Below are 20,750 nucleotides of genomic sequence, written 5' to 3'. Positions count from 1 at the left end.
TGGTGGATTTTACGATAATTATCTATTTGAAAACCGGCAAGACGGCCTAGAAAAGGTGAACATTTTGAACTTTTGGCAAACAATTTACGAAATAAAGACGAAAGACCGTACAGTGCTTTATTCATACGTGTTCGCAAAAAAACAGCGTCATCTATCACCTAAGAATTATGGGAAACGCGGGACGTCAGAGGGCGCTTCAAAATTATCGTATTTATGTCTAAATACTTATATTAATAAGATGATGTCATATTAGTCCTCGGTCAGCAGTACTGGGCCAATATGAAATCACCTAATTAATAACATTAAGGTATTGATCACATTTTTCTTGCGTTTATGCTGTATGAATGCAGTAGGCATGGGAGAAAATGATTAGAAGCTACGCTGCCCTCCATGAAATTACCTCGCGTGCCCTACTGCGTTCATATAGCATAAACGCAAGAAACCTTGCTATCAATCAATAACTGTTGCTGACGAAGCCAAGTAGTGAAAACGGCTTTTGCCGGTACATGTACGCGTTCAACTGGAAGTCAATTCATTATGACACTTTTCACACCAGCTGGTTCGCCGATTATGGATAGTTGACGCACTTGGTATAACGTCAGAGCAAGATATTGTTCCAAGGAGAAATCAAGTCTTGACTGGTTGACTTTCAACATAATAAATGTTACATATACAATAACGTCATATAATAGACTTAAGCTGTTTAAAAGAACTAAGCCAGGCGAGTTATGTTATTGATAACCACTGGAGAGAACAGTTGGAATGTTGTTGTTGTTTTATTCTGAACACAAAATAGGATATCAATGACAATTGAAGATTCCCTAACACGAAATAAATTAGTCGACCATCCATACATTTGAATGATAGAATAACAGAGTAACGTTATAACGTGGTTACAGTTATTTGAATGAGCAGAAAATAATTATGCCCTAAGATTGAATTGCTTAGGGTTGCTTAGGGTTGCGTCACTCAATTATTTCACAAAGAGATGCAGCTACAAACTTGCATATACCATTGATGTATGTTTTTTTTCTTCGCTATGTGCCAATGTATGTCAATTGAATGTCTGTTCACATAATAGATGCGTAAAAAAGTCATGCGTTGTTGATGGGCGTAATGAGAGAAATTTTGTTACTGGCCTCATTAGAAATGGAACCCATGACAATATAGTGAACTCGAATGTCTTCTGTCCCTGTTTCACAATGTCTGCAAATAGTTCGATTCTGGACACGTATGTCCGTCAACCGCACAACAACTGTGGCGTTGTGGCAGATTTGCGTATTTAAGGAATTAATTGCGGGCTTGATGTCATTATCGGGGTATCAACGCAATTGGACTGGTCTAAGTGTGTGGAGTCCGAAGGACTCCACGCGTACTTTGACCAGACCAATTGCGTTCATAGCCACGATAATGACATCAACCCCGCAATTCATTCTTATATTTACACCAATAGTTCATTATTTTATTCAAGAAACGTTAAAAAAATAAGAAATTTCGGATTACCTTTCAGTAATCCTTTCTTACTCATTCTGTAAATAGGTCGACCCGGCTGTTACCGGAAACATTTTTATTCAAATGACGTCACAATAACGCGGGAAAAAATCAACCACTTGAAATCACTTTTAAACGTAATATTGAAACACTTGGCAACAAAACGTTAAACATATTATAACTTAGCACTTTCTAAATTGTTGAATTATATTTAACGGGACCAGCTGAGACAATACAAACAATAACAAGATCAATATTTTTCATGTATATTGTTATGCGATGAATTGCGATCCGAACATATCCGAAGATGTTGCGTTCATCGATTGATGAACGAAATTGTCGAAAGGTAGTTCATTTAAGGAATGGAGGTTGAGGTGTAAATATAAGGAGATGAACCACTTTAAACCAATCAAAGTATGGATCGCAATCAATGCGGGTAACATTCAACCACACGGCTATTGACGAGACGTTTCCAGGCTAATTTGGGCACGATAGACGAGGTATCCGTGTATACAGTTAGGTATCCAGCAGGTCATACTTATCAATGATGTTGTAAAGAGCTGGTTTCATTTGACAATTAAATTCTTAAGAAATCGATTTAAGTTCAGAAATTACTTAGATGCTTTATGAATACGACCCTTGTTCCATTAAATTCGTAAATAAAACGGCTTGATTCTCCATCGTGTATCAAATCCGACGAAAATTCCCAAGTACTGTTGTTAATTGTCTTTTTTTCGCCTCAGTAGTCGCAATACAAGAAACAGCCTCAACTTCGCTATTCGGTTTGTGCTGTTTTTGTATTTGTCTTCAAATGGTTCTATATATTTCATTTCAGGGTGTAGTTTAATCATGATATTGTGAAACAATAGCTTTGAGTTTCATAAAGGGTTTAGATTATATTTGTCAGACTTCTATCTATTTTCATGTACTCGAATCCACTTTGTGTAACGTTGATTGATTTAAAGAGATATTCTTGGCTTGTGCGAGATCGTTTGTTTATTTACAGGAATAAAAACAAAAATAAAACAATTTGAAAAATGCCTCTTAAGCACTTTTTATTACAATTTTTATTGCCTAATAAGCTGATAGCAAAATTGATATATTCGATATAAAGTTTGTTAAATCTATCTAAAACGAATCAAAATGAAGGAAATGTGTGTATAAGTTATATATAACCCAACTGAGTAAATGTCCGCAGGGCTCAGTCATAAAGACGGAGTCCTGCTGGCGACAAAGACGTCATTCTTGTGTTTATATTTTGTAATATCAATATATTTAAAAATATAATCTTATACCAAACCATCACCTACAATGTTTATTTTTCTCTAAATATTCAATAATAATAAACGTTTAATTGCATTTAAGGTTAAACTTACATATTTACATATTTCTCCCGCGCCTTCGAATACAATGCAGAAAAAAATAAGGCCCAAAAGTATCACGAAAATACTTAGGTCTGGTCTTAACAGAGAACAATATTTAAATACTGTACAGTCGAACCCCGTTAACTCGAACTCCATTGGACCTCGGAAAGTTCTTGCCAAGTTGGAAGGCTAACATGCAGTGGTTAAATCGGTCCTTTTATATAATGTAAAGGAAAAGGAAATAAATTATGGTTGATATAAATTCTAATTTATATATATACTATAGATATTCTAATGCTCACAGTGACTATGCATAATAATCAGTCAGTGAATATGCATTAAAAATAAGACCAGTGATTATGCAAACTAATAAGCCAGTGACTATGCATAACAATGATAGTAATACCAGTGACAAAATTGCATACTAATAAGCCAGTGACTGTGCATAATAATAATAATAATAATAATAATAATAATAATAATAATAATAATAATAATACGAGTGACTATGCATATAAATAAGCCCATGGCTATGCATACTATTGATAAGCCAGTGACAATGCATAATAATAAGCTAGTGACAATTGCAAAATAATAAGCCAGTGACAATTAATAATAATAAAAAGCCAGTGACAATGCAAAATAATAAGCCAGTGACAATGCATAATAATAAGCCAGTGACAATGCATAATAATAAGCCAGTGACAATGCATAATAATAAGCCAGTGACAATGCATAATAATAAGCCAGTGACAATTGCATAATAATAAGCCAGTAAAAATGAATAATGATAAGCCAGTGACAATTGCATAATATTAAGCCAGTGATAATGCAAAATAATAAGCCAGTGACAATGCATAATAATAAGCCAGTGACAATGCATAATAATAAGCCAGTGAAAATGCATAATAATAAGCCAGTGAAAATGCATAATAATAAGCCAGTGACAATGCATAATAATAAGCCAGTGACAATGCATAATAATAAGCCAGTGACAATTGCATTATAATAAGCCAGTGACAATTGCATAATAATAAGCCAGTGACAATTGCATAATAATAAGCCAGTGACAATTGCATAATAATAAGCCAATGACAATGCATAATAATAAGCCAGTGACAATGCATAATAATAAGCCAGTGACAATGCATAATAATAAGTCAATGACAATGCATAATAATAAGCCAGTGACAATTGCATAATAATAAGCCACTGACAATGCAAAATAATAAGCCACTGACAATGCATAATAATAAGCCAGTGACAATTGCATTATAATAAGCCACTGACAATGCATAATCATAAACCAGTGACAATTGCATAATAATAAGCCAGTGACAATTGCATAATAATAAGGCCAGTGACAATGCATAATAATAAGCCAGTGACAATGCAAAATAATAAACCAGTGACAATGCATAATAATAAGCCAGTGACAATTGCATAATAATAAGGCCAGTGACAGTACATAATAATAAGCCAGTGACAATTGCATAATAATAAGCCACTGACAATGCATAATAATAAGCCAGTGACAATTGCATAATAATAAGCCACTGACAATGCAAAATAATAAGCCACTGACAATGCATAATAATAAGCCAGTGACAATTGCATTATAATAAGCCACTGACAATGCATAATCATAAACCAGTGACAATTGCATAATAATAAGCCAGTGACAATTGCATAATAATAAGGCCAGTGACAATGCATAATAATAAGCCAGTGACAATGCAAAATAATAAACCAGTGACAATGCATAATAATAAGCCAGTGACAATTGCATAATAATAAGGCCAGTGACAGTACATTATAATAAGCCAGTGACAATTGCATAATAATAAGCCACTGACAATGCATAATAATAAGCCAGTGGCAATTGCACAATAATAAGCCAGTGACTATGCATAATAATAAGCCAGTGTCTATGCATAATAATAAGCCAGTGACAATTGCATAATAATAAGCCAGTGACAATGCATAATAATAAGCCAGTGACAATGCATAATAATAAGCCAGTGACAATGCATAATAATAAGCCAGTGACAATGCATTATGATAAGGCCAGTGACTAAGCATTAACATAATTGAGAGCAATTTGTTATTTTTAGTTTGTTCGCAAATGAACTTTACCATTAGAATATTCGTCCAAATAATGAGGAATGCTTTTAACCAATGGCACACATATAGTCGAATGCGCTTTTAAAATGAGCGAAAATAAACAATTTTGAATCATGACTTCTAATATATGTATTTGGAAATAAATGAGTTCAGTCTGCTATTGGGAAATAACTCAAGTATTTTTGTGATCCAGGTTCTATAAATGCATGGTGAAAAACAAAGCGTACTAAGGTATCCATCCCACAAATCATTTTTTCCTCTGATAGCTAGCTCCATAATGGGAAATTCTCATTCAAAATCAATACAAACACATGTATAATAAACATAAGTTTTAGGTGATAAACCTTTTTCTTCTTACTAAATAATGCATTTATGGGAATAATTAGTAACTGTTTACAAGATTATAACCGTGTATTTAATAGCTTAAAACGCAAAAAAAAATTAATGATTGGTGAGTACAAAAATATTTACTGTGATCGTCTTATAAGGCAGAAACCCCGTGTTTTCTGCACCTTTCTTTTAAATTAAACTCAATGTCTTTCGTAAGAACCATTGTTTTCGATATATATATTCACCCTCTTTAGTATACTAAAACAATTGTATTAATTGCGATAAAATTATTTGGGAGTAAGAGTGCATCTTTAACCGTAATACCTGTTGATCGATTATAACTGTATCATTTGTAAAGATTGTAGTTGCTGAATACATTACCCAAACTACATCATACATAAAGTTATTGTGGTTCATATAAAAGCACTTTACTGCAACTCTTATGGGACGTGAAATCAACTATTTCGTTATTTTCCAAGGCCAAAATATTTGTATGTTATATTGGTTTCATTATCATTTTTACATTGTTTTTCTCTACACATGAAACACTTTCAAAGTATACAAGAAATAGTACATGGATCAACTCGACAGTCAATCATATACAACTTGAAAAAAATCACATTTAAATCATTTGTTTGGCTAATAGTGATAAAGTGATTTTTTATGAACATTGACCAATCAATAAACATTTTGACTTACTTTACCGGAACCAACGCATTAACCAGTTTTGTTTTTATAATTAGCTGCTCATACCTAACAGCTACACTCCAGCAGATTTACAATTGTGACAACTTTTTTAATATTTTGTTTTGGAATGAGCCAATTTTTGAGTAACAATCCGAAACCCAGTGATATAAGACTGCTGACAAAACATCAGATCGCAGTTTTTTTCATATTTCCGTTCAAAACTTAATGTTTTATGGCTAAAAGCTTTATTAACACTTAAAGAAAAATGAACAATTATCTTAAACATAAATATGAAAACCTGCGATATGATGTTTTGTCAGCAGTCTTATATCACTAGTGTTCATGCATTTTCGAAAAAATGGCTCGGTGTCAAAATCTACATTTTTTTCAAAACGTTCAATCTGTGAGAGTGCAGCTTTAAACCGATTTACGAAGAAATATCCGGCGGTATATTATCTATATATAGCCAAATACATTGTATATATCTTCCAGAGTATTTGCTCTTTGGATTAAGTTTTTCTTCTTATTATACAAGAACAATTGATCGACAACTCCCCTTTCATAGGCAGCCATAAATCCAAGGTTGCTGTGTGTGAGAATTAAGGTGTCACAACCAGCAAAAATGTATTGCTCCAAAATAGCTGTAAAATATCCTTTACACGATGTATCCATTTGCATATTTCCTAGTTTATCAACGTGCACAATTTTTCTTTTAAGAGTTATTACGTTCTTAAAAGTCAAATAACTATTGTCCTTAACTTCATCTGCGTCTGTTGTTTATATAAATCACATTTTCATGTGTATCGTATTGTTCTAGGAATGCAAATATGATTGAAACATTTGGATTCCTTCTGTCTGATTTCGAATCGAGGGGTATCGAAGGATTCCCACCTGTTTTTATATGCGCACACACTAGGTGTCGGCCCAGCCTTTGGTTTCTGTTAAATGCATTGATTTCTGTGTCCATACTATGGCTTGGTTTAAACAATGATTCCAAAACAACTCTTATTGATTCTTCGTTCGTGATATTAGTTAATAAATTGATAGCTTTTGTAATATTATGCTGTCGTATTCCAGGAAATGATAACAATTCAGCATAATGAACACTACTGTTTTATTCCACTGTCGAAAATCCTGTTTTGAAATCTTAGATCTGAATGTGTGATCGTCTACTAAATGAAGAGAAATTGAATCAACGGCTGGGACACTTAGAGCATAGTCTTTACAAGTCGTCCAGTCATATAAACTGGGTCTCAAAATCGTCTCCAGCTTACATGGATTACTTACATCGATTATGAGGGTTCTCTTTGTAAGTAAAGCAAGTATAAATGCGGTAATGATTTCTTTCTGTCGGTCGCCGATTCCCCCGCAAAGCTTGCCTGCGTTGCAGCGGTAAATAATGTACCTTCTGTTTGAACAATTTTCCTAATGACTTTGATCTTGAACATATTGGACAATGCTTTTATAAAAAGTAGTATTGTGCAATGCATTTGGTGCAATAAGGTTTTCTTTAGAGGGTTTCATGGTGAATTTGGTGTCACTTTCGACTGGAACGGAGTTGATGAGCATGACACTCCGCGGTTCATAATCGGGCGAGAAGATCCAAAAAGCAAAACACATCATCTGAAAAAAATGCTGATGCATTACAGTGCTTATATGGCAAGGTTTTTGTAAGGTTTTTTATTTAACATGTTCAATATCTAAATATTTCTTGTTTTATGTATCAAACAAATCCTACACGTGTTTTGTCTTTATAAATGACATGCAGTTCCATTAATACGATATCTCTGTAGGTTTCTGGAAACCCAAACAATAATCAGGCCCCTGTTTGAAGGTGCAACGGTCAAGGTTTCAAAACACTTGCGCAAAAAGACACAACATCTTATAAAAGTTTCAAATTTTGTCATCAGTTAAAGAGTAATTGCCATCAGTGTGTGTATACCACGTGATGAATTACGTCACAAATGCTACGTTGGATGGGAACGTTTTGCTGTTAATGAAGACTTTAAACAAAGATTCAAGATTCAAGATTCAAATATATTTATTAAGTAACGTAAACATATTGTTTCTTGTTATATGATAAGTTTAAGTTAAACAAAGATAACTTTTTCTTTTTCTTTGCCATTTGGAATGAAACAAATGGCAATCTATGCCGCTTAACGAGCCCCGCCTTCGTTTTATTACCGGAGTTTGATAAGTGATAGATTTCCTCAAACACTTCGACAAACCTGTTTCCAAAATAATAGTCTGAAAGAGCCCATCAGGCGGCGGTTTCGTGAAAAGGTTTTTCAAAGTGTTTTGAGAAACTAAACTCTCAATCAAACTCTGGTAAAAGACCGAAGGCGGGGCTTCGAAAGTGGCGTAGACTTAATGTTTCATTACAAATTTGAGGAATTAAAAAAATACGAGCTATCGTTTATATATTTGCGTGACAATCGTCGTAGTCTTCGGTGGTTGCGTCCAAGAACTTTAACATTGGCCTTAACTCAAAGACATGCACAAATACCCCAGTGAACATAGTTCCAGTGGCATTACGCACATGTGTAGCAAATCTCATAGCCGCAGTGGTAAGCGCACTCGCTTCTCACCCAGGCTACCCTGGTTCGATTCTCGGCCTGGGCGCATGTGAGTTTGGTTAGTAGTCACCAAGCCGGACAAGTGGGGTTTCTCCGGGTACTCCGGTTCCCATACAACACATGACCACACACTCGCGCAGTATCGTGCCAACGAGAGTGACTTAGTGTAACTTCATTTAACTTTCTTTCCAATCGTTGTAAAAATAAATAACGTTTAAACTAAATCTGATAACTCCATATTAAATAATTCTTGAGTTACGGCATTGTCCGAATAAAAAAGACGAGCGTTCACATCCGCTTACATTGTTTTTGTTAAAGCTCTAATACGACTTACCAAAATCATTAATACGGCGACAAAACGCTTTTTTCTTATGATTTTGTCATATTCCGGATAAACCTTGCTGAATAAATTCATCTTTATCATGCACGTTTCATAGAGAGAATACTTAAGTTTCATCTATCGTGGTTGTCGGTTGCTATGTATCAGTGGCGGATCAAGGAATTCGTTAGTGGGTAATAGAGTGGGGGAACAACCATCAAAACCCCTAAACACTTTAAAGTGGCACACTTATTCAAAATCAATACATACACATGTATAACAAACATACATTTTGAGTGATAATTCCTCAACTACCTACTAAATAATGCATTTATGGAAAATATTTATAACCGATAACAATATTATAACCGTGTATTTAATAGCTGAAAACACAAAAATATTAAATGATTGGTGCATGCTAAAAGATTTACTGCGATCTACTATCAACTCAGTAGGTAGCAATACCGTGTTTTCTGCACATGTTTTAAAAATTAAACTCGATATCCTTTGAAAGCACCATTGTTTTCGATTTTTGTTCATCCTCTTTGGTATATTAAAACAATCGTATAAGATGTGATAAATCTTATTTGGGAGTAATAGTGCGTCTTTAATTTCAATGTGGTATTGAAATGACACGTTTAAATTCGTTGATGCATTTCAATCCTTGATTCAGTAATAATTGTTAACATATTATTAAGTGCCTACACTAAAATTCAATATTTATATATACATAATATATATATATATATATATATATATATATATATATATATATATATATATATATAAAGTATTTATGTAGACTGCTAGGTAAACGATTTCATTGGTTTGGATTTTTGTCGTGTTGTCGGGCTGAAAGTATCCGTCTATTTTAACCGGACAGCGCTGGCCAATCAGATTGCCATACCGTCATCTCGTGCTATACACATCCAACGAAAATCATTTACCATTGTTTCTTTGTCTTCCGCGAATGAACATCGCGTGAAACTAATATTTAAAAATAATCCACCGCCTCCCTTCCACCACAATTTAGCATAAATTTCATATGATGATAAGGAATCCTTAATATTTACTCTATTTGCAGCCTGTTTGTATTTGCCATAAACGCTTGTTTTGCAATGCATAATAATTGTTCTTCTCGACTTAAACGTAGGGGTTTTGTTTTAGTCTAATGTCTCTATTTACATACTTATTTTATACTGTCTATGTATATGACTGGAGTTTTTTTTTGCCGCCAACTTTTTAATCAGTGTGTTCCATATGTTCATACAACTGATGTATAGTTATCATTTAGTGCACATAAATTGTTAAGTTATCAGTTATTAAAGTTAATATTAGGTGTTTTAAGGTTCATTTGCCTGCCAACTTGGGGTGGGGCACATGCCCCTCTATGTCCCGCTCCTGTGTATAGCAAATAATTTGTTAACATCGATCAAGTATTATCAATTATCAGGACAAACGTATATTGATTTCAAATAAGGCTACAATCATTCCAGCACCATTGTTGAACCAGGCGCTGTAAAGCATTTTTAAACGCTACAATTAATTATAAATTTAGTATTGATCGCATTTTGACTAGGAAGCACAGGCGCGCTTCATGGAATTAACTCGCGTACCCTGCTGCGTTCACACAAGCTTAAACGCAAGAAACATTACGTCAACTGTTGTTGACGTTGTCAAGTGCTGAAGCTTGTCTTTTGCCGTTACAATTGCGCGTTGAGTCTTTACTGGTTAATGTTCAACTTAAAAACGAACAACAGCTTTCACGCTCAACCATTGACGCGGAGTGGCCAGAAATTATGGACAGAAAACAACAGCCAGCTTCCTGTCTCGTTCCACGGACAACCGGGCAAAGCGGAAACAGAAACGGTCATACATCCGGGCATTCTATTGCTCAAAACGACTATTCTGATAGAAGATTTGGAACCGGACAGACGTCCGGGAATATACGTATATGGTACTGGCCAGACGTACTGTAACTTACGGCAACAACAAATACCACACACCAAACACTCGGGCGAAAACGGATATGGAACCGGTCTGAGGTCTGATAATTTCAGGCAACATCTCAACCCCAGTGACAAATTTGACACTGATAAGACGTCCGCAAACTACCGGCAACATCGAATTTCAACCAATGAACATCCAAGCAAAAGTGGATTTGGGAAACTGAGAAAACGACCGGTAACTACCACCAGCATCTCGTACCACACACTAAAAATATGCGTGGTGTGAGAACGTGAACAAATGGACTTCCGGTAAAAGCCAGCATGGAAGAGGAGGATACGAGACCGGATATGATAAACAACGACGTTCTGGATCGCAGCAAGGAGAGCCGAGCGGAAAGGGATACGGTGCGTAGCAAATGCCCGGTAACTACCAACACCACCCACTATATCACAATTGGCGGACAAGGCGGAAAAGGTTTCAGTGACGGAGAGATGTTAATCGACTACCAACAGCATCCAGAATCGTTTTATTTGCGATCGAGCGGTAGTGGATGCAGTACTGCGCAAATGTACGGCAGCTACCAGAAAACACCTGTACAATACAACTGGCATTTGGGCGGAAATGGATTTAAAGCAGGGCGGATGCCCTGCAGTGATCAACAAAGATCCGTTTCGAACTGTCGTCAGTCGGGCGGATACAGTGATGCGGTTTGGCAGTCTTCCCGTTGTCAAAATGGACATATATTGCATAACATCCATGAACTAGATAAACAAGATAAACAAAACTGTTACGGACAAGGAACACTTCAAAACAGTATTTACCATTAGGAGGGCTCGGACAGACAATTTTGGTATGCTACAAATATTAACTTACCTATTTTAAATAAAATATGCTTTAATTGCAATTTACTGCAATGTACATGCCAAGAAAATCACGTGGATGCTTTTAACATTCCACAGTACACATTCGACTGCAGTAGCTCTAATTACATCTTAAAATATTTACAGCTCAGCTTCCATTCCATAAAGGAACTGCCTTTCGGCAATTGCGTTTATCAATCGATGAACGCAATATCTTCGGATATGTTCGGATCGCAATTCATCGCATAATAATATATATGAAAAATTTGATCTTGTAAAAAGTAATACGTATTTTAGAAAGTGTTAAAATATGATATGTTAAATGTATCGTCGCCAAAAGTGTTTAAATTTTACGTTTAAAAGTGATTTCAAGTGGTTGATCTGTTCCCGCGTTATCGTGACGTCATTTGATTAAGCTTTTCCGGTTACAGTCGGGTCCGACTATTTACAGAATGGGTAAAAAAGGATTAAAGAAGGGTTTTCTTAAATGAAATAAAGTATTTTTTAACAATTCTTGAACGAAATAATGCATGTTTGGTGTAAATATAAGTAATGAATTGCGGGATTGATGTCATTATCAGGGATATGAACACAATTTGGCTGGTCAAGTTACGCGTGGAGTCCTTCGGACAACACACTTTGACCAGCCCAAGTGCGTGCATGCCCCGAAAATGACATAAATCCCGCAATTCATTCCTTAATTGTACAAAATTAAAACAGAACAAAAATTTCCATTATGCAAAATATGTAAATCACGAAATTGTGATAAATCACTTCATAAACTAACACGTGTAAAAGTGATAAGAAATGCTAGTATACCTTTAACAGCTAAAACAGGCCTCAAATGCACTGGATTTGGGCTCCGTTTCGCCAACCTTAATATTCAGCATATGCTATCATATTTGATGAAATAAAATTTCATTTACAGAATAAAAATTCCCCTCATTTTTTAGGATTATGTGAAACGTTTTTAACAAAAAATATAAAGAATTAATTGCTTCATATAACACATTACACTTTCAAGAGGAGAGACCGTTCCCATAAAAAGTGCGGCGGACTTTTAGTCTATATACAAGAACATCTAAAATATAAAAGAGGATATGATTTAGAGTCTGCTGATATTGAATCAATTTGGTTAGAAATAATTGGCAAACAGTGCAAATCGTTTTTGACTCACAAATGGATATTGCCGATACTAGTAATGTAGAGTATTATATTCTTGGTGATTTTAACATTAATCATTTTAGTGATCAAAAATACGACAGCACTAAATGGTCTGACTTTACAGTGAAATAAGGATTGAAAAATATCGTTACAACACCGACTAGGGTATCAAAATATCCTCAACGATAATTGACCATATTTATACAAATTCTATTAAAACGTGCTTATCGTTCATGTGACAGCATTGTCAATAACATATCGCTTTCCAATATGTTTCACTAGACATAAGATAAATAATTTAAGATGTCTTGAACGAATTGATCACAAATCGATATCTTACCGATGTTTTAAGAAGTTGAATGAACAATCATTTTAAAATGATCTTGTTTCATCAGGAGTTGATTTAATTGAAAAGATAGTAAATCCGAACAATGCTTTCAATGTATTTTATTCTATTGTAAATTAAGTATTTCTTAAATATCCTCCTATTAAGCAAAACAGAGTAAAACATTATTTTCAAACTAACTGGTTTACTGATAAAAAAATACAATTATGTTTGCAAGAGACGAGTACCATAGAAATGGTGAACACGACAGGAACTAAATATTAAGAAATAAAATTACAGCCTTAATTAAAGAAAGTTTTTAAATTAAGCGGTGAAGGATAAAACGGATCCAAGCTTTACGATTATAGTAGATAGTAAGTAGATAAAGGTTTATCACTCAAAATGTATGTTTGTTATATTAATTTTAAAAACCAGTACCATATTACGTCGTTACCTTAAGTCACTTTCCTAATTTCGGTATCTCACTGGTCATATGAAAACATAACTTAATAATTTCTAAATACATTAATGTATTCAACATTAATGTTAAAAGCACCTTTACATTTATTTTAATTTGACTATTAAATTTTTAAGAAATCGACTTCAGTTAGGAAATGACTTAAGATGCTTTATGAGTACGACCCTTGCTCCATTAAATTTGTAAAAAATACGGCTTGATTCTCCATCGTGTATCAAATCCAACGAAAATTCCCAAGTGCTGTAAAGTGTTAATTTTGTTTCTTTCGCCTCAGTAGCCGCAATACAAGGAACAGCCTAAACTCCGCTATTCAGTTTGTGTTGTTGTTGTATTTGTCTTCAAATTGTTATATATATTTCATTTCAGGGTGTTGTAGTTTAATCATGATATGCGGTGAAACAGTATCTTTAAGTTTAATAAAGGGTTAAGATTAAACTGGTCAGACTTTTTTCTAATTTCATTGTACCCAAATCCACTTTGTGAAACGTTGATTGATTTAAAAGGATTTGTTTCGCTTGTGCGAGATCGTTTGTTTACTTTCAGGAATAAAATCATAAATAAAACAATTCGAAAAAGGCCTCTTAAGCATTTTTATTACCTTTTTATTGCATAACAAGCTGATAGCGAAAACTGTATGCGAAATTGATAACTTCGCTATAAAGTTTGTTCAATCCATCTAAAACGGAAACATAAACACATTAAAATGAAGCAAATGTGTGTATATGTTATATATAACACAACGGAATTCTGCAGCCGACAAAGACATCATTCTCATAGCTTTCCTATATTTTTTCATATTAATATATTTTAAAAATATAATCTTATTTCAATATTTATATGAAAAATTACAGAAACAAGCTCAGTAGTAAACAGTTTAAACCATCACCAACGAGTGTTATTTTTCTCTAAATATAAGTGACTGTGCATAATAATAAACCAGTGTCTGTACATAATAATAAGATCAGTGACTATGCATAATGATAAGGTCAGTGACTATGTATATCAATAAAACCAGTGACTATGCATAATATTAAGACCAGTGACTATGCATAATAATATGGTCAGTGACTATGCATAATAATAACACCAGTGACTATGCATAATAATATGGTCAGTGACTATGCATAATAATAACACCAGTGACTGTGCATTAAATAAACCAGTACATAATAATAAAATCAGTGACTATGCATAATAATAAGATCAGTGACTATGCATCATAATAAAAAGCCAGTGTCTGTACATTATATTAATCCATTGAATATGCATAATAATGAGCCAGTGATTATGCATAATAATACGCCAGTGACAATGCATAATAATCAAACCAGTGAATATGCATAATAATGAGCCAGTGAATATGCATAATAACAAGATCAGTGACAATGCATGATAATAATACCAGTGAATATGCATAATATTTAACGAGCCAGTGAATATGCATAATAATAATAATAATAATAATAATAAGATCAATGACAATGCATTATAATAAGGCCAGTGGATATGCATACTAATGAGCCAGTGAATATGCATTATTGTAATATCAGTGACAATGCATGATAATAAGGCCAGTGACTATGCATTAACATAATTGAGAGCAACTCGTTATTTTTAGTTTTTAGTCGCAAATGTACTTTAGCACTAGAATGAATATTCGTCCAAATAATGAGGAATGCTTTTAATCAATGGCACACATATAGTCGAAAGCGATTTTAAAATGAGAGAAATGAACAATTTTGAATCATGACTTCTAGTATATGTATTTGGAAACAAATGAGTTCAGTCTGCTATTGGGAAATGACTCAAGTATTGTCGTGATCCGGGTACTATAAATACATGGTGAAAAAGAAAGCGTATTAAGGTATCCAACCCACAAATCAGTTTTCCTCTGATAGCTAGCTTCCTTATAGTGACACTCTTATTCAAAATCAGCACAAACACGTGTATAAGAAACATAAATTATGTTGATAAACCTTTATCTTTTAACTAAGTTATCCATTTATGGAAATTGTCAACAACCGATAACAAGTTTATAACCGTGTATTTAATAGCTAAAAATGCAAAAAAAAATATTAAATGATTGGTGAGTGCAAAAATATTTATTGTGATCTACCATCGTCTTATAAGGTAGAGACCCCGTGTTTTCTGCACCTTTCTTTCAAATTAAACTCAGTATCTTACAGAAGAACCATTGTTTTCGATATAAATTCTCCCTCTTTAGTATACTAAAACAACTGTCTTAATTGTAGTAAAATTATTTGGGAGTAAGAGTGCATCTTTAACCGTAAAACCTGGTGATCCATTATAACTTTGGTATCATTTGAAAATATTGTAGTTGCTGAGTACATTTCCCTAACAACACCATACATAAAGTTATTGTGGTTCATATATAAGCACTTTACTGCAACTGTTACCGGACGTAAAATCAATAAAGTATTTCGCATTTTCCAAGGCCAAAATATGACATATTAATACTATTTCGCATTTTTCCAAGGCCAGAATATGACATTTTAATACTATTTCGCATTTTTCAAAGGCCAAAATATAACATATTAATACTATTTCGCATTTTTACAAGGCCAAAATATGACTGTTAATACTATTTTTTAGCATTTTTCCAAGACAATAATGTGACATTTTAATACTATTTCGCATTTTTCCAAGGCCAAAATATGACATATAAATACTATTTCGCTTTTTTCCAAGGCCAAAATGTGACATATTAATACTATTTCGCATTTTTTCACGGCCAAAATGTGACATATTAATACTTTTTCGTATTTTTCAAAAGCCAAAATATGACATATTAATAACATCTCACATTTTTTCAAGGCCAAAATGTGACATATTAATACTATATCGCATTTTTTCAAGGCCAAAATGTGACATTAATTCTTTTTCGCATTTATCCACGGTCAAAATATGACGAATTAATTGCAACCTCATTTTAACATTGTTTTTCTCTACACATGAAACTCTTTCAAATTGTACAAAAAAATAGTTTATGGATCGTCTCAGGTATCTAAAATTTACAAAAAAAATATCGACAGCCAATCATATACAAAAAAAAGTTGTCCACAAGTTATCTTTAGGCTGATTTTCACATTTAAATGATTTGATTGGCTAATAGTGGTGTAGTATTTCTGTGGATAAATATTGACCAATCGATAAACATTTTGGCTAACTTTAACGGAACCAACAAATTAACCAGTTTTGTTTTACAATTGACTGCTAATATCTTAAAGCTGCACAGGCAAAGATTTACAACTTGTTTTTTTTTTACTTTTTGTCTTGGAATGAGCCAACTTTTGCGTAACAATCTGAAACCAGTGGTATAAGACTACTGACAAAGGATCGCAATTTTTCATATTTCCGTTCAAAACTTAATGTTTTATGGCTAAAAGCGTTATTAAAACTTTAAGTAAAATGTATTAAACAATAATTTTAAACGTAAATATGAAAACCTGTGATCTGATGTTGTGTCAGCAGTCTTATATCACTAGTTTCTGTGCATTTTCGTAAAAAAAAATGGCTCGATGCAAGACAAAAACCACAAAAAAGGTGTCAAAACCTTCAATCTGTGAGAGTGCAGCTTTAAACCGATTTACGAAGATATATCCGACGGTATTTTCTCTATATATAGCCATATACATTGTATATATCTTCCAAAGTCTTTGCTCTTTGAATTACGTTTATCTTCTTATTATACAAGAACAATTGATCGACAACTCCTCTTTCATAGGCAGCCATGAATCCAAGGTTGCTGTGTGTGAGAATTAAGGTGTCACAACCAGCCAGAATGTATTGCTCCAAGATAGCTGTAAAATATCCTTCACACGCTGTATCCATTTGCATATTTCCTAGTTTATCAACGTGCACAATTTTTCTTTTAAGAGTTATTACGTTCTTAAAAGTCAAATAACTATTGTTCTTAACTTCATCTGCGTCTGTTGCAATATAAATCACATTTTCATGTGTATCGTATTTTTCTAGGAATGAAAATATGATTGAAACATTTGGATTCCTTCTATCTGATTTCGAATCGAGGGGTATCGAAGGGTTCCCTCCTGTTCTTATATGCGCACAAACAAGATGACGGTCCTGCCTTTGGTTTCTGTTAAATGCATTGATTTCTGTGTCCATACTATGGCTTGGTTTAAACAATGATTCCAATACAACTCTTATTGCTTCTTCGTTCGTGATAGCAGTAAACAAATTCATAACTTTTGTAACATCATGCTGTCGTATTCCAGGAAAGGATAACCAGTTCAGCATAATGAACACTACTGTTTTATTCCACTGGCGAAAATCTTGTTTTGAAATCTTAGATCTGAATGTGTGATCGCCTATTAAATGCAGAGACATTGAATCAACGGCTGGGACACTTAGAGCATAGTCTTTACAAGTCGTCCAGTCATATAAACTGGGTCTCAAAATCGTCTCCAGCTTACATGGATTACTTACATCGATTATGAAGGTTCTCTTTGTAAGTAAAGCAAGTAGAAATGCGGTAATGATTCCTTTCTGTCGGTCGCCGATTCCCCCGCAAAGCTTTCCTGCATTGCAGCGGTAAATAATGTACCTTCTGTTTGAACAATGTTCCACATGACTTTGATCATGAACATATTGGACAATGCTTTTATAAAAGGTAGTATTGTGCAATGCATTTGGTGCAATAAGGTTTTCTTTGGAGGGTTTTATGATGAATTTGGCGTCACGTTCTACTGGAATGGAGTTGATGAGCATGAGACTCTGCGGTGCATAATCAGTGGAGGAGATCCAAATAGCAAAAAACATCATCTGAAAAAAATGCTGATGAATTACAGTCTTTGTATGGCAAGGTAATCTAAAGTTTTATTTGTTCAACATGTTCAATATGGAAATATTTAATGTTTTCATGTATCAAACACGTATTTTTTGTTTATAAATGACTTGCAGTTTGAACGCGCAAAGGTCAAGATCACAAAACACTTAGTGCCACAAGACACAACATCCTATCAAAATTTCGTCACTGGTTAAAGAGTAATTGCCATCAGTGTGTGTATACCACGTGATAAATAACGTCACAAATTCTACGTTGGATGGGAACGTTTTGCTTTTAATGAAGACTTTAAACAAAGATAACTTTTTCTTTGCCATTTTGAATTAAACAAAGGGCTATCTATGCCGCTTAAAGAGCCCTGCCTTTGTTTTATGACCTGATTTTGATAAAGTGATTGGTTTCCTCAAACAATTAGACAAACCTGTTTCCAAAATAATATGCTGAAGGGCCCATCAGGCGGCGGTTTTGTATAAAAAAAGGTTTTTCGAGGTGTTTTCGAAACTAAACTCTCAATCAAACTCTGTTAAAAGACCGAAAGCGGAGCTTCGAAAGCGGCGTAGACGTAGACTTAATGTTTCATTACAAATTTGAGGGATTAAATAATATACGAGCTATCGTTTAAATATTTGCGTGGCAATCGCAAAGAACTTTAACATTGGCCTTAACTCAAAGACATGCACAAATACCCCAGTGAACATAGTTCCAGTGGCATTACGCACATGTGTAGCAAATCTCATAACCGCAGTGGTAAGCGCACTCGCTTCTCACCCAGGCTACCCTGGTTCGATTCTCGGCCTGGACGCATGTGATTGGTTAGTAGTCACCAAGCCGGACAAGTGGTGTTTATTTAATAATTCTTGAGATACAGCATAATCCGAATAAAAAAGATGAGCGTTCACATCCGCTTACATTGTTTTTGCTTATTTTTTCTCTGTATGATATGATAAAGCTCTAATACGCCTTCTAACATAATGTTTAACTTTTTGCATAAGAATATTTTTTTAATAAAATATTGTTCTTTCCAATAAAACACGCTTTAAATTTAAAAGTGTTTCACTGCTCTTACCAAAATCACTATTACGGCGACAAAACGCTTTTTTCTGATGTTTTTATCATATTCCGAATAAACTTTGCTTAATAAATCCATCTTTATCATGCACGTTTGTTTGATAGAAGACCTTGGTTACATCTGTCGTGGCTGTCAATTGATATGTATCAGTGGCGATCTGTCGTGGCTGTCAATTGGTATGTATCAGTGGCGGATCCAGGAACTCGTAACTGGGTAGTAGAGTTGGGAACAACTATCAAAGCCCCTCAAAACTGTGATTTCACTGTGGTATTGAAATAACGCGTTCCAAATCGTTGATGCATTTCAACCCTTGATTCAAGAATACTTGTAAACATCTTATTAGGTGGCTACACTTAAAATCAATATATACGAGTATATTGTATCCGCACTTTATTTGTTAAGTTATCAATTTAAGTTAATATTAGATGTTTAGGGTTCATTTGCTGGCCAACTGGGGGAGGGGCACCTGTCCCGCTAGATCCGCATCTGTGTATAGAGATTAATCTATAAGCATCGCAGAAGAATTATTCATAATCACCAAAAGCGTATATTGATTTCAAATAAACTCCAAGTATGCATGCACCATTCTTGAACCAGGTTCTGTATAGCATGTTTTAAACGCCGCAAAATATACAAGTATTGAGTGCATTTTTTTGCGTGTATGCAGTATGAACGCAAAGGGCACTAGAGAACATGAAGCGCGCTTCATTGAATTAACTCGCATGCCCTACTGCGTTTATACAGCATAAATGCAAGAAACATTGCGATCAATGGTTGCTGACGACGTCAAGTGGTGAAACTCGGCTTTTGCTGGTACAAGTGCGCGTTTACCTGGTAGACAATTCATTATGATTGTTTTTAGACTGGGGAATCCTCCAGTTTTTCGGTATAACCACAACTGTTTTATGCAGTGAAAGCAGTGCTTTTGTGTGTAGGTATTGTAAGCATTTCAACCTTCCATTCAAGAATACTTGTATACTTTTTATAAAGGTACTGGTCACCGGATGGTCCCCAAATCAGCAAATACAATATTTTCTCAGAAGAATCCGACAATTGTCAATATAAACTAGTACTAAATACATCATTTTACAAGATTTCAAAGAATATTCATAGAATATTTTGTTGCTGTGTGATATATAATTAGCTGAGTTTACCCATTTTAATAAGCCATATAACGTTTTATAGTGT

General features: G+C 34.2%; 1 protein-coding gene across 1 annotated transcript; it reads right to left on the bottom strand.

Moving 5' to 3' along the window:
* Positions 1-17,160: 17,160 nt before the first annotated feature.
* Positions 17,161-19,692, bottom strand: LOC128229603 (uncharacterized). The gene is made up of 2 exons (XM_052941360.1): positions 19,560-19,692; positions 17,161-18,471 (listed from the first exon to the last, which is right to left on the bottom strand). Exons 1-2 carry the CDS (start codon positions 19,647-19,649, stop codon positions 17,305-17,307), a joined length of 1,257 nt encoding a protein of 418 aa, XP_052797320.1. The 5' UTR covers positions 19,650-19,692; the 3' UTR covers positions 17,161-17,304.
* Positions 19,693-20,750: the final 1,058 nt, after the last annotated feature.

Source organism: Mya arenaria, chromosome 4, assembly GCF_026914265.1.
Source record: "Mya arenaria isolate MELC-2E11 chromosome 4, ASM2691426v1".
Lineage (NCBI taxonomy): Eukaryota > Metazoa > Mollusca > Bivalvia > Myida > Myidae > Mya > Mya arenaria.
This window is presented reverse-complemented; position numbering and strand designations above follow the sequence as displayed.